General features: G+C 37.5%; 1 protein-coding gene across 1 annotated transcript in view; it reads right to left on the bottom strand.

The window, feature by feature from the left end:
- The window catches only part of LOC100871247 (uncharacterized), a 169,172-nt gene extending 158,583 nt beyond the window's left edge, over window positions 1–10,589 (bottom strand). The window contains exon 1 of the mRNA XM_086903464.1: window positions 9,980–10,589. Coding sequence (XP_086759590.1) covers window positions 9,980–10,031 — 52 coding nt within the window. The 5' untranslated portion in view covers window positions 10,032–10,589. The remainder of the gene's footprint in view (window positions 1–9,979) is intronic.
- Window positions 10,590–15,666: the final 5,077 nt, after the last annotated feature.

Genomic DNA, 15,666 nt, shown 5'->3' with positions numbered 1-15,666 from the left:
TGAAGCGTGAGTTGGATAATCAAATTTATTTTTTGAATCTTGCTCGGTGTTTATTTTTTTTTTTTCAGGTAAATTGAAAAACTTTTCTTGGTGGATTTTTTGTTTTTTCAAATTTTTGTTCCTTGCACGTTGAATCTTTTACGAGTACTTGTTTGAATGAGAGTATTATTAGCTTATTGTGTGATTAATAATTAATTCTGTTTTTCTATATTCAACGATACAAATTTTGACGAAAACAATCCTTATCAATAATTTTCTAAACTTTCTTCCATAAGTTTTGAATTTATCCTATCCTAATAATTCTTCTTTACAATTAACAATTAATTTTTTTTTTTTCCTGATAATTCGGATTATCACATTTCTCGCAAAATCAGCAAATATTCTAACAACCATGGACGACAATGCGAAAATACTACACACACACACACAATTAAAATAATAATTTCACATTACCTGCTTGCTTTAATCTCTCGTGCAACACGATGAATTCAAACGGAAAATATATAAGCACACACACACACAAACACACCGTGGAAACGTCCTCGGTTTGGAATCCCCTCGGTCAGAGAACTCGGTCAGAAGAGCAAATCCTTTTCCTAAAATTCAGTGGTGCAAATGTCGGCGGACACGGTGGTCTCTCTAAGGGCGCGAATATATTCGAGAATAAAACCCTCGAGAATTGGCCTCGCGAATATTTTTCGCAAAACGGTATCAACGCACGTATCCACCGATGAAAAATAAAAATATTCAAGAGTTATTTTTTCTTTCTCGATACTGCGTTTGAGAGAAAGAAAATTTCTATCTTCTATCACGAGAACATTCTCAACCCTCTCAAATTTTAAAACCTCGATCGAGAAAAAACGAAACGTATCTTCCTTGGCCAAAATTTGCCAATATATCCGAATGAGAAAGGACAGCCACGCGACAGGTCACACGTGTCTCTCGAAAATTTTATCCGCGATACGAAACTTTTCAAGTATTCCTACGTTCGAACGATATCTCGCGAAACGTGTTTTCGCAAAACGAGCCACCGGTTCGGACCAATAAGCCGTTGAAAACTCCAAGTTTTCGTTTACGGGGCATTTTTACAAGCGAGACACACACATTACGCATGTAACCAGGCCTCATAATGCGGGGAAATGCTATATGAATGCGGTTTCGTGAGGTAATATCCGGCCACGGTCGAACGTTAAACCGTTGCTCTTGACACGGCTAAAAAATATATATTCTCTCCCTTTCCAAAAAAAGATGATGTTATCACTGAGGAGGAGAGTTCTCGATGAAAAGAGATGGCAATGATGAATACATCGAACGAATCAGATTTCCTTTTCGTTTCGGGGGGAAAAATGGAATGACAAGATGTGTATATGGAATGATAGATGGAGAGATAGTTTCAAGACAGAGAGAATACTTAAGCTTGTTGAAAAATTTTTTTGAAAATTATGTAGAAGTGCGGATGCAGTTCTTGATGGAAAGAGTATAAAATAGAGCTATTTGATTGAGGGATGATAAAGAGCGATGGAAGAAATAGAGTAACATGGAGGATTATTTCGTTGTACCGTCTTATGATAGGATAGGATATAATGTGGAGATAGTTTTTGAATATTTAAGCTTTTCTGATCTTTTGGAAATTATTATATTATGCGGGGGAACTGGGATACGAGAATTCTTGATAAAAAGAATAAATAGGGGTTGCTCGATGAATATACCGAGAGAGTGGAGCTGGCGCTTTTCGCTTTGGGGATGAAGACAGAGGGATGATGATGGAAGAAATAGAATAATGTGAGAATTATTTCGTTGACGTGAAATATAAAGAGGGATAGTTTTTGGAACATATAAAACTTTGTTAACTTTTGCTCTGAAAAATTATTTTCTGACTCGTTTGGAACACTTTGTCAAGTTGAAAGGAAACATGAAAGTCATAAAACAAGCTTTTTAATTAGTATTCAACAAAATGCTAGCACCCGAAAGCTTATCCGTTGTATAAAGAATTTTTAACAAATCGTGGAAGTAATAAAACATTTTGATGTTTTGTTAAAGAACGTATCGAGTTAATTATGTTTCAAATCTATCAGAGACAATACGCTATTTACAAACGTTGATAATTTGTATAAATATTAAAGACGCTAACTTTAAATTATGTTTGTCTCCGTTCAACTTTTATCTAAAATAGTTTTCGTCAGTAGACAGTAGATATTCGATAGGATCGATTTAAATGAGCTACTCTATATATATATCTTTTAAACATGCTTGAAATATAATTATAATATAATAGATATTATACGAAAATATATCAAATGTTACCTAAAATAGCTAAATAATGCTAATATTATATCAATACCGTGATACAATAGTTCAAAGTAGATAAAACATTTCTGGATTAAATTAATTTAAAAGAATTGAACAAAAAAGTCGAATCAAAACGGATATAACCATATATTCATAATTGCCTTACGAAGCACTAATTTCTAATACCTAAAAATAATCGTTTCAAAAAATTCACTATTTATTCGTTTCTTATTTTCCCATTTCACAAATAATCAAAAATTTTTAATCTCATATGCGAGAAATTGATTTTCGATAAATATGTACGAATTACTTCGGATTATTTTCCATTCCAAACTGGATATCGTTCGAAAGAGATCACATACTATCTTAATGAAACGAGGCACTTCGCAAAGGAAGGATCAGAAGAAAGGGTGATCGTAGAGGCGCCTCGCACGATTTCCTGTTCGAGGTTCTAATGATAATAATCTCTCACTGTTGGCCGAGGAATGTCGTATCGTATCAGCATGCGCGCTCGTACACGTCAAATCGTTTATTATCGCATTCGCGGCACAGTTGGACACTCGTGTATATTATTAAACCATCCTCATCCTCGATGCACGGCGTCCCTTTACGTTCACGGACGTTTCTAAAATTAGCCGTCGATCTTTCCTCCCCTCCTCTTCGTACACTCTTGTGTCTTCTCTTCGAGCCGTCCACTCTTCTTGGCGGAATTCCATACCGCGTGTTCGCACGTGCGTTTTCCCTCGAAAACAAGCGTGAAAAAGCCCCCCCTAATATCACGGCACGCGGCCTCTGAAAGCGTAGATCAAAAGGGACACCGTCACGCGCATTGTCTCGCGATAAATCTTTTCGTTAGTGTGTAATTTTGACGAGTTATATCGATAACGCGAGAGAACCGTCCGCCTGCAGCGAGTCTGTGTATTTATTGAACGAGGGTTTATTGAACGATGCTTGGGAACGAATAATATTGAAAGATTCGTTTCGGGTTACGTCCGTTTTTAATCGCGCGTGGAAAAGGGTCGAGATCGAATAGAAAATAAACGTGGCAAAAATTGTAATTATTTATGGAAGAAGATATAATTAATCGATGATGAGTATGAGATGTAGAAAAGTAAAATTTGAATTTTTTGGATGCATAAAGATACTTCTTCGATTCGAAGAAGGAGGATAGGAATTTATGGAAAAAAGTTACAAAGAGCAAGAACTTCGTCATGGAGATAATAAATCAATTTTGAGGAAACAATCTTATAAAATTTTATTCGCGTTATTTATTTAGAAATAATAATAGAAATGAATTATTTACCGTATCAGGTTAAATAAACATTTCTTAATCAATATGAAACAATATCAAAAATATTACGTCTCTTGCAATAAATGGAACTTGTAATTAAATATTCAGTTACATCATCGTAAACAGTTTCCTCAAAGTAATTATACTGTGAAATGTGAACAGTCGATCATATTATGATATCGTTACAAATATAAAAATATGTAAGAAAAAATTATTATTATTATTATACTCTGATAAAAATGTACATTTAATAAATGTACATTTACCGCGATTATATACGCACGATGTTAAAAACAAAGTAGAAATTCAATCGTTAAGTTAGAAAAAATTTAATATATTTAAAAGTAATTTTCCACTTTTTCCCACTTTTTTTATCAACATACTTATTTCGTGATATTATTTCGACGATTATTAATTTTCATTAAGAAAATAGAATTTTATACATGATCATTCCTCAGAATATGTACACGTGTATTCATCGTGTAAATTCAATCTCAATTAATGAGAATATGTTTTGATATATGATCTACATATATCGTGCAATTTATATTGCACGTTTCAAATTGTAAATCATTTTTCGCTCGTCCAAATATAGGAATCTCGAAAATTATTAATCATCGATTGAATTTCGGGGCGCGTGATTATTATCAATCAATGTATCTTGTTTCTTCTTTCTTTTGAATATTTAAACGTTAAATAAATAAATTACAAATAAATCTCAGTGCAAAATTAATCGATCCTCGTTCTTTAAATAGACTGACAATTATTTCGTTATATTATTCACGATTAAGGAACAAATATTATTATTATTATTATTATTATTATATATTTTCTTTACTTGTTACACATTTTACATTAATTCCAACGAATTTCTTTCTTCCAGCGATCCCAAATGACTTTTTTTAATCCATTTTGCTTATGCCTTCGTTATCAAACGAATCTCGATCCATTTCACCGATTCGAATCTTAATTAACTCGGTTAATCGAAGTCCTATTGTGCTCGTGGGGAAAAATAGAACATGGAAAATGGCAATTCTGCTTAACTTAACGTTTAATAAAACGAGAAAAAAAAAAAAAAAAAAAGGAAACAAATTCGAAACCGATTCACGGCAATTGTTCCATTTCAGAAAATTTTCCATTTACTTCTACGTTAACTAAACAATTACGCTCAAAGGTAAGCGAGCAGCAGCACGTTCTCGGGTATCACGTCGTAATTCACGGCGAGAATACCTCGGCCGTCTAATTGCTTCGCCAACGGGCCTGAATCACCCTGCACACCGTTATAAAGATTCGATCGGTGAACTCTGAAGCGCCTCATCGAAGGGAAGATTCGACGGATTCGAGTCATCCCTTCCTAACTTCACAGACTCGTTACATCATCGCCTCTATCTTCATCTTTCCATTCAACTTAAACGACCGCCTTCCATCCCGAGATCAGATCTAGAAATTGATTTTCGGATCACATTTATCGTACCGATCTTGCTCAACCAACTTTTGAAATTTTCAAAGTCAAGACCGAGCGGAGAGATGGAGAAATTAGTTGTATCAATTGATTTCGAGAATTTAGGAGGGGAAGATAGTTTGCTAAAGTAATGAAACGATTGAAAGATGCACGAGAAGTCGCTTCGTTACATCACGTCGGTGTTAAAATTTCATTGCGTCAAAACTACCACTACCACTTCCTAACAGAAGAACGTGAAAGTTGCCCTAAAACTGAATATCTCAAAGTTATATATAAAAGTTGCACGATTTCTTCGTAAATTAACCTCACTCTTAAAAGGCATCATCGTTAAATGAATCAATCCCTCCAACACCGAAACCCCCTCTCCGATTCGTTCATACGAAGTTCCTTCCTCAAGAGGAACCGCTTCCAGCTATACGGAATAACGATGAAAATCGGCGAAAAGCCACCGGGCGAAATACGTTGCGTGAATGTAACCACCTAGCCACGTGATAGAAGTTCTCACGATATCGTGGTCGAGGACTCGGAGACGCGCATTTACGCCGCAATGGAAATCCAAGAAAGCGGTGGGCTGATTCAAAGCCGGAGCCCTGTTTTTTCCTTTCCTTTCCTTTCCTTTCCTTTCCTTTCCTTTCGTTTCGTTGGCCCCCGAAGAAGTCCGCGAACCGTGAGATGCATTCAACGTATCCCGCGGGGACTTTCCCTAAGCTAATGCGAGATGAAATTACAGCCCCCCGGGGTTCCGGTCGGCAGTCACGCCGTCTACTCGAAAGACACTGGCGGCGCTGCCCCTTCTCCCCAGCCAGCTTCCCTTTCAACCTTTTCTACCTTTGCTTCCTTTTTTTCCTTCTTTTTTTTTTCGTCCTCGTGATTCCTTCTCTCCTCTCCTCTCTTCCCATCCTTTCCAATGCTCGTACACACGAGGAGGAGGGGGAGAGGGAGTGAAGGGATTCGTTTCAACTCGTTTGGTCGCTCCGTGGAGCGAGCGTTTACCCTTACAAAAAGCTGCCCTTAATCTTCGACGGAACCCCCGCCTCTCCTCCTCTCCCCCGGGGAGTTTCAAAGAGGAATTTTCCAGTTATTGGAGGAGAGGATATTTCTCCTCGCTTTAACGAGATAACTTGTACTCTTGCGATCAAAGATTGACAGTGGGTCCTCGAGAATCGTTCCTCGATGGTTCTTCTTCTTCTCGATTCCGAGGATATGGAAACGAGAGGTTGAAGGGAAGGATTGGAAGAGGGAGATTGGAGGAGAACTTCTTTCCTCCTCGCCCATTTCGGGGGTATAACACTCGCGTAGACTGTTCTATTTCGCGATCAATCACGCGAGGGGCGCGTCCCTCCACTCGTTGTTTCACCCGAGCGATATTTCATATTTCCACGTACGGGGTGGAAATATATCATTTAAATATGATGAATCGACGATCGACAAGAGGATTTCACGGAGCGTGAACCGATGAAAAAAATCGATTAGCATCGAATAATTGCATGATGCGTAGAGAGAGAGAGAGAGAGAGAGAGAGAGAGGAGGAAGAACGAACTTCTCTCGATCGAATCCTCGCTGTTCGCAAACTGTTACTGGACTTTTATGGAAGGGAAGGATAGTTGTTCCAAGTTTTTGTTTCCAACGAGCGTGGCACGTGTCTCTTTATGCGTATAGATCGGGACGAGGTATGAAAAATATTAATAGCATTCTAAAAGTTCGTAAGTTGGTGGAAAAGCGAAATGGATTATTAATGATGAGAACGAGAAACGCGGGGCTTATTGTAGCTTTATATTGAATAGGGAAAAAAAAGGAGGCTGGCTATTACTCGACGTCATTTACATTTATTCGAGGTAAAAATCCTTTCTTCGTCACGGCGCCGTGCAAAGAACAATCAAACGTAATTGACGGTACGTTAATTACAAAAATAAATTACACGGTGCAGGAGGGGGAGGAGGGAGAGGATTTAACGATATTCTGGCGAATAATGGCAGAACAACAACGAATGAATAAATTAAGGAACATCAAAGAAACGATATACGTAAATTTTTGCGCATGCCGGAATTCGAACAATGTTCATTAAATGAGAATACATATATAACGGTGTGAAATAAAATTTAGGCGGGGGCATGGCTACCTCCAATTAAAATCTCCCAATTTTACGGGGAATATAACAATATAATGGTATAAAATGATCAATAGCGTTTTAACAACCGCGATTTGTTCGAATAATAAAATCGACGACGTTTTTTTCGACGCTTAGTTAATAACATTCTGACAAAATAATCTTGATCAATAGAGCCAGGAAGAATGAAATAAACGTACGATTTAAAACGTAAAATAATATTTCTTTTACGAAAAGAAATATATGAAACCTTCGATCAATCTTTCGATGATTAAAAATGAATCTTAATCTTTCATCCCTTAAATATTACAAGAAGTTCCTTACTTTGAATAATATTCTCGTTGAAACGGCACGGATACGCGCGCGTTCTATCGCGTCGCATCGAAATGATACGGGTAAAAAGAAAAAGAAAAAAAGTGACATTAATATAATGAAGAGATAAAAGAGATAAAAGTGTAGTAATAACGATGGAAAATTCTTGCACAGCGGAATGCACCCTCATTAACGAACCGAAATGCTGGATTAAACGTTATCCGCATTTTCTACATTCTCACCGATTTAAATTCCCCCATTATATTGTACAAGCATCCATCCATCTATTCTCATAACCATTCCACCAGTATTAATTATAACTAGCTGCGATTAATACCGACATCCGTTTCGCTCTTGCTTACAACCCGGTTGCAACGGGTTTCTAAGTTTCTCCCTTCCCCTCCCTCCATCTCCCCTCCATCCCACTTATAATCGAGCTTCTCACGTAGCAAACTCTGCATCTATCACAACAATAAAGTTCCCTCGCGATCAGTTTGGCATTTCTCGATCTCGAGATTAACGCGTGTCATTCTCCCCCGGCAAAGCGCAAAGCCTCGATTATTGCCGAGCCTCGATGGCTGAGGTTCACTTGCTAATACGCGCATGTCGAGGAGTTTCAAGCAGCGTCGGCAGTAAAGAGAGTTGCCACCGTGCCGCCCTGCACGCTCGCTCGAGTTAAGTCACTCTGTAAAGTTTGCCCGAGAGAGGTATACGGAAGGCCCGTTAATGTGTCGTAAATCGTTGCTCTCGCTCCGTGCACGAGTCAACCGCAGAGATTACACTCGACCGAGGCAGTCAAAAGTGAACTCTCTCTCTCTCTCTCTCTCGCCCTCTTTCTCTTTCTCTTTCTCTCTCTGCAGCTTAGTCAAGTATCCGGTCTTAACAATGTACCAAGGATCGTACTGGTCTCGAGTATCTGTACCGTGAAAAGCTAGCCAAGCTTTAGCTCGTTTACGTGACAGAACGAGACCAGGCAGATGGAGGATTGTCACGGTTGGGAGTCGTCTAAAAAGGCGAGGCAGAGGCCACGGAATCAAATGAGTTTACACAACGACGACAACGGAGTTTCGTGAGTGTAATCAAGCCGGATAGGGATAGGGAAGCGGTGAAAAGGGAATAACCTTCTCTTCTTAGGTTGCGATTTGAATTTCCGCCCAAAGGCAAACGAGCCAACACCCACCCACCGGATCCTGGGGATCGTTCGTCGAACGTCGATAGAGGAGATGCGATAAATTTCCACGCAATAGCTTTTTAATTACAGAGAGAGAGAGAGAGAGAGAGAGAAGAGAGGAGGAGACTCGTTAGAATTTGTCTACTACTAGATATTTTACTTTTGAGAAAGAGAGAGGATAAAGGGAAAGAGAGAGAAAGAGACGAAAAGAGAGAGCAGCCAGCACAATATCGAACCACGACAAAGGGCACAGTTACGCGTAGAAATCGTCCCAAAGAGAAATGAAATCGATTTGCATTTCCAAAGAAGTCTGATTGTACCGGTGGATACACCAGAATTTCCTTTGTCAATTTCGAAGTCATTACTCGGTCGTTGCACTTACTAGTATGAAATCATCAAGCAATTTCACGTCGCGGATTTAATGGTAATTTCAAAGTATTATATATGCGATTATGTTACTCTTGACAATGTATTGTCTGAAATAAAAGGTGAAAAACAATCGCGGACATGGCAGACTGTACTTGCGTATTATCACGAGAAAGTTCGTAGAACCAGTGACTCGATATCTTCTGATCTCTTATTTCTGTAATTCTCACGGGAATAATGTCGCTCGAGGGTTCTTCTATTCTGCGACACGAATAAATTCTCATAAAATCCTATGTTACGAATATATAATGCTCCCCTCGAAATTTCGTCTCAAAATCTATAGCTTTCTGATGGAAATTTGTAAAAAGCGTATTCAACGTATTCTACTTTAAAGGATAATTTCAGTTGAATCAGTTGGGACAATAATGAAAGCTACAAAAAATCCACTGCCTTTCAACATTGTTCCTTATAACTCCTTTGCACGCTCAGAAGGAAAAAATATTTCTTTGCTCAATCGAGCTTTGCAACCCGGTGTACAATTCCTTTGTGTCTCTATCTCACGCTTCCGGCGTAACGATGAAAAAAGGATTTCCGCAATGGCACTGGCAAATAATGCCAACAGTTATCACGGGACATACTTTTCCCCTAGTTTATTCTCGCGTTCGTTGTCACTTTGTCGTTTCTTTTAAACCACCAGCTAACCGAGCGCACCGTAAGAAATGACACGTCCCGCTTGGCGAAATGCCGGACAATGTGGTAACTAAAAAGTTGGTTACGACACACGACGATGATGTTGAATCCGGTATACGGAAGGGGAATGGTAATCTTATCGTTTTGTCACATTACAAGCGATTACTCGCGTCCCACGCGTACATTCGCATCAAGCGTCATTATTCGCGTATTCCGTTACTCCATATTTCGACCCGTGTACGAACAATCGCAGTTACGCGATCGTGGAAATGCGATTATTAAACAGCTTACCTGATATTACGAAGAAAGCGAAAACCGCTCTTAGCCACAGGTGGCGAATCATCTCGAATCCGTGGATAACGTCGTTCTTCCTTTCGATCACTGGTCTTTCGTTCACACAATAGCACACCACACGCGATACTTTTCGCGCTATTTACATGGAAGGCATTGAAATCTTTGACAATGCATCGATGATAACTGACTTTCACCGGTCTCACGAAATAGTCATGGTACACGAAGGACGATGAACGCCACTTTTTTCCGAACCAAACGTCACCACACGTTGTCCCCGTAACGAAACGTCAAACTCACTGTGCGCAGCGTGGATACCGACTGATCCGCGAAACCGTTAGACGATGCGGTGGTGGCGACAGCGGCGATTCAAATCGCGAACCGCGAGACAGAGGACTCGTTTAATTTTTCCTTCACGTGGCCGCGACACGCGATCTTCACTTCTTCGAACCGTAACGCGCGAACTATTAAGACGATCGATGCCGTATCGGTCGACGAACGTTATCGATCACCAAGTGTAGAGCAACGGCACAAGCACTAGAAGAGATTTTAAGCACTGTTGACAGGGTAATTGCACGTATATCTGCACTGGATTGCGACAGACGAGACTGAGCGTCGCCGCGCGAAGCTGTTCCGTCGCGAGCCGCGCGTGCGCAGACCGCCCTTCCATCCCCACCACTCTGCTTCGCCCGAACCATCCGAAAGAATGTGCCTCTCTCTCTCTCTTCTCGTTGCTTCTCACTTGCACTCATTGCCACTCGCCCTCGCAGCACGCACACGATCGCGCCGTGATCTTATTCCACACCTCCTTTCGGGGTGAGACGAGACTCGAAGGAACGAGAAGGAAGAAGAGAGTCCAAGCCCTCTGGATTCAATTTGCCGGCCGAAACTTTTTGTTGAATAAGGTTTGTTACGTATCATCATTCAGTCGCATTAAGGCCATTGTCGAGCCACAGCCTCTCCCTCTTGTCTTGATCTTATATATTTTCCAATGTCTGCGCGCCTCCTCATGGAACAGACACGCGATAAACCACAGACACGGTATATATCCATGCAGTGGATATCTCCCTGACGTGCATTACACTCTTGTTCGTCTCCCCATCGCACGACCTGTCCGCAGGCGCCAGGGTGTCGAACTGTGTAACAACATATGCTGATCTCTTGTTTGAACATCGACAACGCGATTCCGGAGTTTCCGTGAAAGTTCGAGAGGAGGATCTGGACATCGAATACCTAGAAAATTTAAATGCTCGATGAGCAACGGCTATGTGTATTATATAATAGATAGCTGTTCGTCGATTATGTACGATTTACGGATCGTGAAATTTACAGGCAAATGAAATAATAACACCCGGGATTTTTTGACTATTTTTAGTGCCTCGTTTGAAATCTCTCCCAACTAATTCTTCAATTTTTCAACAATGTACAATTTGATCTTGTTTTTTAATTAATTATGCTTTGTAACATCACATTGTGTGCAAACAAATCTGAATACTGCAAGTTTCGTTGTAAAAAAATGTTATGATAAATGTATTTTTATTAATTACGAAAAGTTTTACTTGGCTTTTCTACATTTTTTGCTACATTTAATTATTCAATAGAAACTTTGTTTTCAATTATTTCTTCATACGCAATTTCATTTTTCACAAAGGAAGATCATTCGAAGAAAACAAAATATACATGTATTTATTCAATATTTTTTACCATTTTCAATAACTCATCACGCAGTTACGAAAGTATTATACGTTTGCAAATAAAAATTAAATATATAAAATTATACGAAATAATATTTTTGTAATAATTTATATTTATATTTTTATGAAACATATTTTCAACATTTTCTTCGTCCATATTCACAATTTAAAATCTCTAATCAATAATATAATTTCCATAAATAACAATTGTCTCGCTTTCTCCCTCTTTGAAACATATTTCCAAAACATCGAAACAAGAATAATTATCAAAATGAGATATCCAACGCCTAGGAGATCTATCTCTCGCAATTATCACATCAAAGGATCTAATAAACTGTTATATTTCGCGCTTCTTGTTCAAAGGAAAGCAAACCTTGAGTTTTCAGCAAACAATTTCCCGGTTAAATACGCACGCATTCATTAGGAATATCGCAAAAAAGGCGAGCAAGCGCAACTTTTACGAGGTCGCATCCGCGATCCCAATTTATCTTTTCCCGGCCCGTTCTTTCGCCTCACCCTTTGTCGCCTTTCTTTCTTTCCTTTTCCGCCTCTTCCTTTTTCGTGTCTCGTGAATCTTGACCCCGGAAGTGCCTGGAAGGGAATGGGGAGGAAGAGGGTGCAGGAACCGGGCAAAAGGCAGCAAGACCCCCGCTTGAAATATTACGAAGACATCATTCGTTACCGCTGCGTCGTTTATCCGTATCGTCGTTCCGCCTCGAACGTATAAAACTGCCCTCCATCCTCATTCATGGTGGTTCAACTTGGATCCCTGTCTACGAACCCGGGATTCAGAAGATCGCACTTTAATAGGACGACCACATAGGTAGAAAGGGAGAAAACACATCTTTCCCTCTTTTTTTTTTTTTTTCCTTTTTTTCTTTTACGAAGGATCCTCTGGAATTAGTTTCAGGAAGCAAACGCGTGCGCGAATTATCGCACGTTACTTGTTTCTTCTTATCACGTGTCGTATTCATTTATTTTCCCCCAAAGATGGATACATCGATTTACAATAATTTAAGACGAATCGATGATAACGAAACAGATTGTCTATTATTTCGTGGAGTTAATTGACTGATAGAAATCTTTTTAATCTAATAATTAAATAATTTGTTCGTACAATGTTCATTGTGATATATACATAGATGATAGATTGATCAGGAGGATTATCTTCATTAACATATGATACATTTTTCAAATTAATTTTGTAATAAAACGGTACACGTAGTAATCCAGAAATAAAATTATCGCGAATATCTTTTTATACGCAATTTCGAAATTAAAATGCATTCATCAAAAATAAGGTAGCCGTACGTTATATCCACGCGGAACATCCCTGCCTGCCGATGGTCCACCAACCTCGAAACTACGACGCTACGTGCACCCTCAAAAACGTGTAACTTATATAAACGTCTACGAGCAAAAGCACGATCCATCGTGAAGAGTATCGAGCGAGCAAAAAGAGGAAGATATGTAAAAAGCCGTGGAAGAAGATCGTCCCGCCAGAAACCACGACGCACCGTCACGCACTTTAGCGGCTGCCTAATTTTTCTCTTTCTATCCTTCGTAACCCTTTTTCTTCTCGTATTTTCCATCCTCGTATTTTAGGCTACTATAAGATGCATCACTGTACCCCATTATGTATTCATCCATTTATATTCATTTAATATCCGTCATGTTTTAATGGAAATTATAATTTGTCGCCGTGTGTTACGAGAACGAAATAAGAAACGAGATTAATGTACCGAGCAATGAAAGGACGATATTCGGAGGAATTGAAATTTGGTTGCTATTTATCTTGGATATTAAAAAATGTTGCTTGTGTTTGTTCATGATAACATAAGAAATGAAATTCGAAAGAAATTAAGAAGGGGGATTATTTATAAGGAAAATAATCCCCCTGTTAGTTTTTCTCCTTCAAAAAAAAAAAAAAAATAAAAGAGAAATAATGCAATCTATTCAAATTTTCTCTATTCAATATTTTTTATCTTTATTATATATCTTTTAATGCTAAAGTAATTAATATATTTAGGGATATAACATTTGCATTCAAACAATAAGTAAATATATTATTATGCAATATCTAATAAATTCGTATCGTTACAATGTTCAGATAATAATATGCAGGTGCATTGTATGTAAAAAAAAAAATTTGAAAATCTATTTAAACTTACAAATTAATCCAGTACGATAATCAGTATTTATCTTTCGTTTAATTCTGAAATATTAATAAATAACGACACATTCGTGAAATATACTTTTATCCAATAAAACTCGCTCACCGCATTTTCCATTTTATTTCTAATCATTCTAACCATTGTGAGGGAGAAACAATAGGGAACCACGTTTGTTCATTGAATGTATTATCGATACACAAATATCCGACCGGTTTTTCGTACACGTGTTTTTCCATAGAATTTCATCGTTCAATCGATAGGATGGAATCGTTAAAAAAGAAAAAAAAAAAAAAAAAGAACATATGGCACATTTTATTTTTTCCAAACTACTCCAGATTCGTGAATTCGTGCCTCTCTCCCTTGTTATTTCCACAATTTCATGGCATTCCCCATACGTTTATTGCACAATTTGTGTATATTTTTGCTGCTTCGAAACCATCAACACGAATGAAACATTTCGAGGGAAATCACGTGCGCGCATCTGCTTGGATATATTTCCTCTTAACACTTTGCTGACTGTATAGAAGAAGAAAGATAAACACTCCGTAGCTTCCCTTACTTGACACAGTGTACCGACGAGAGCCGGATATTTAAAACTGAGGGAATAAAAAAGCACCAATTGTTACGTAACCGTGAAACTTTGGAGAGGAGACGTTTTTTGCCCTTTGTCAGGATATGTATAACAAGATGTAGTACCATTTCAGAAAAGCGCAGGGATTATAATTCATGGCAAGACATTTGCTGCAAAAAATTCTAATTTTCATTTTGAAATAAAATGATAGATAATCATATATGAGTCGTATTTTTCAGCTTTTATTTCGATTCACTTTTGAATTTATTAGACTCGAAAAGATTATGCGTGGAAATATAAGTGAATAATTATAATTTTTAAAATATTTTATATTCATATATTATATTTTATATATTTTTATAATATTTTATATTTAAATCTATAAAATATTTTATAGATTTTAAAGAAAAGATTATTTATATCGAAAATAATTATTTTAAGCATAGACAAATATATTAAACGAAAAGGTTAGAATACTAGAAGATATTAAACTCATAATAATTTTCTACAAAATTTATATGCAAAATATTTTTCTTAAAAATATTAATTGATATGAACAAACGTGAAAATATAATGTTCTTTTTTTAAATTTTATTTCACAAGTATCACCGTTTAAAATATTTTCTTCTACGAAATAACAAATTCAATAGGGGAAAAAAATGAATATTAATATAAATTTTTTTCTTATATTAACAAAAGATTAGCTAGATTGAAAATTTTATTTTAAACAAAGATGGAAGATGTTCTGATTGAAAATATACTTTCGTAGAAAGTAAGTTGAATCTAGTTCCTGTAACGAATCCCCAAGGAAATAAGTCCACTGCTTAAAAGGTTACTCAAGTAATTAAACTTTTAATCGGCCGGTCTGCGAAGAGGATGGTTACAGCGTACACGAATTTTTTGTTTTTCAGCTTTTGTCAAATGGTACGGGAGCTATCTCAGTTTGAATTTTACTCTTTTAATTGTTCCCAAGTTTCGCGAAGAGATTTTTTGCAATAGGTATTATCGTTCCTTATCTTTTTAAAAGAAAAATTATATATTTCTTTCAATAAATCTTTTCGCGATATTGGAATAAAAAATAAAGAGTACAGAATAACGAGCAGAGAGTATCGCGTTACAAGTCGAAAATTAATGGCTCCTCGTACAAAATAAAGTCAAAAATGCGGAATACAATATTTTTCTTTCAAGTTTTATTTTCGATGAAATTAGATTCGAACAAGCAAATGAATTTTCTAAAATAAACCTTCA

This window comes from Apis florea, unplaced genomic scaffold, assembly GCF_048593485.1.
Source record: "Apis florea isolate Af1SG1 unplaced genomic scaffold, ASM4859348v1 contig_1603_pilon, whole genome shotgun sequence".
NCBI classification, from domain to species: domain Eukaryota; kingdom Metazoa; phylum Arthropoda; class Insecta; order Hymenoptera; family Apidae; genus Apis; species Apis florea.
This window is presented reverse-complemented; position numbering and strand designations above follow the sequence as displayed.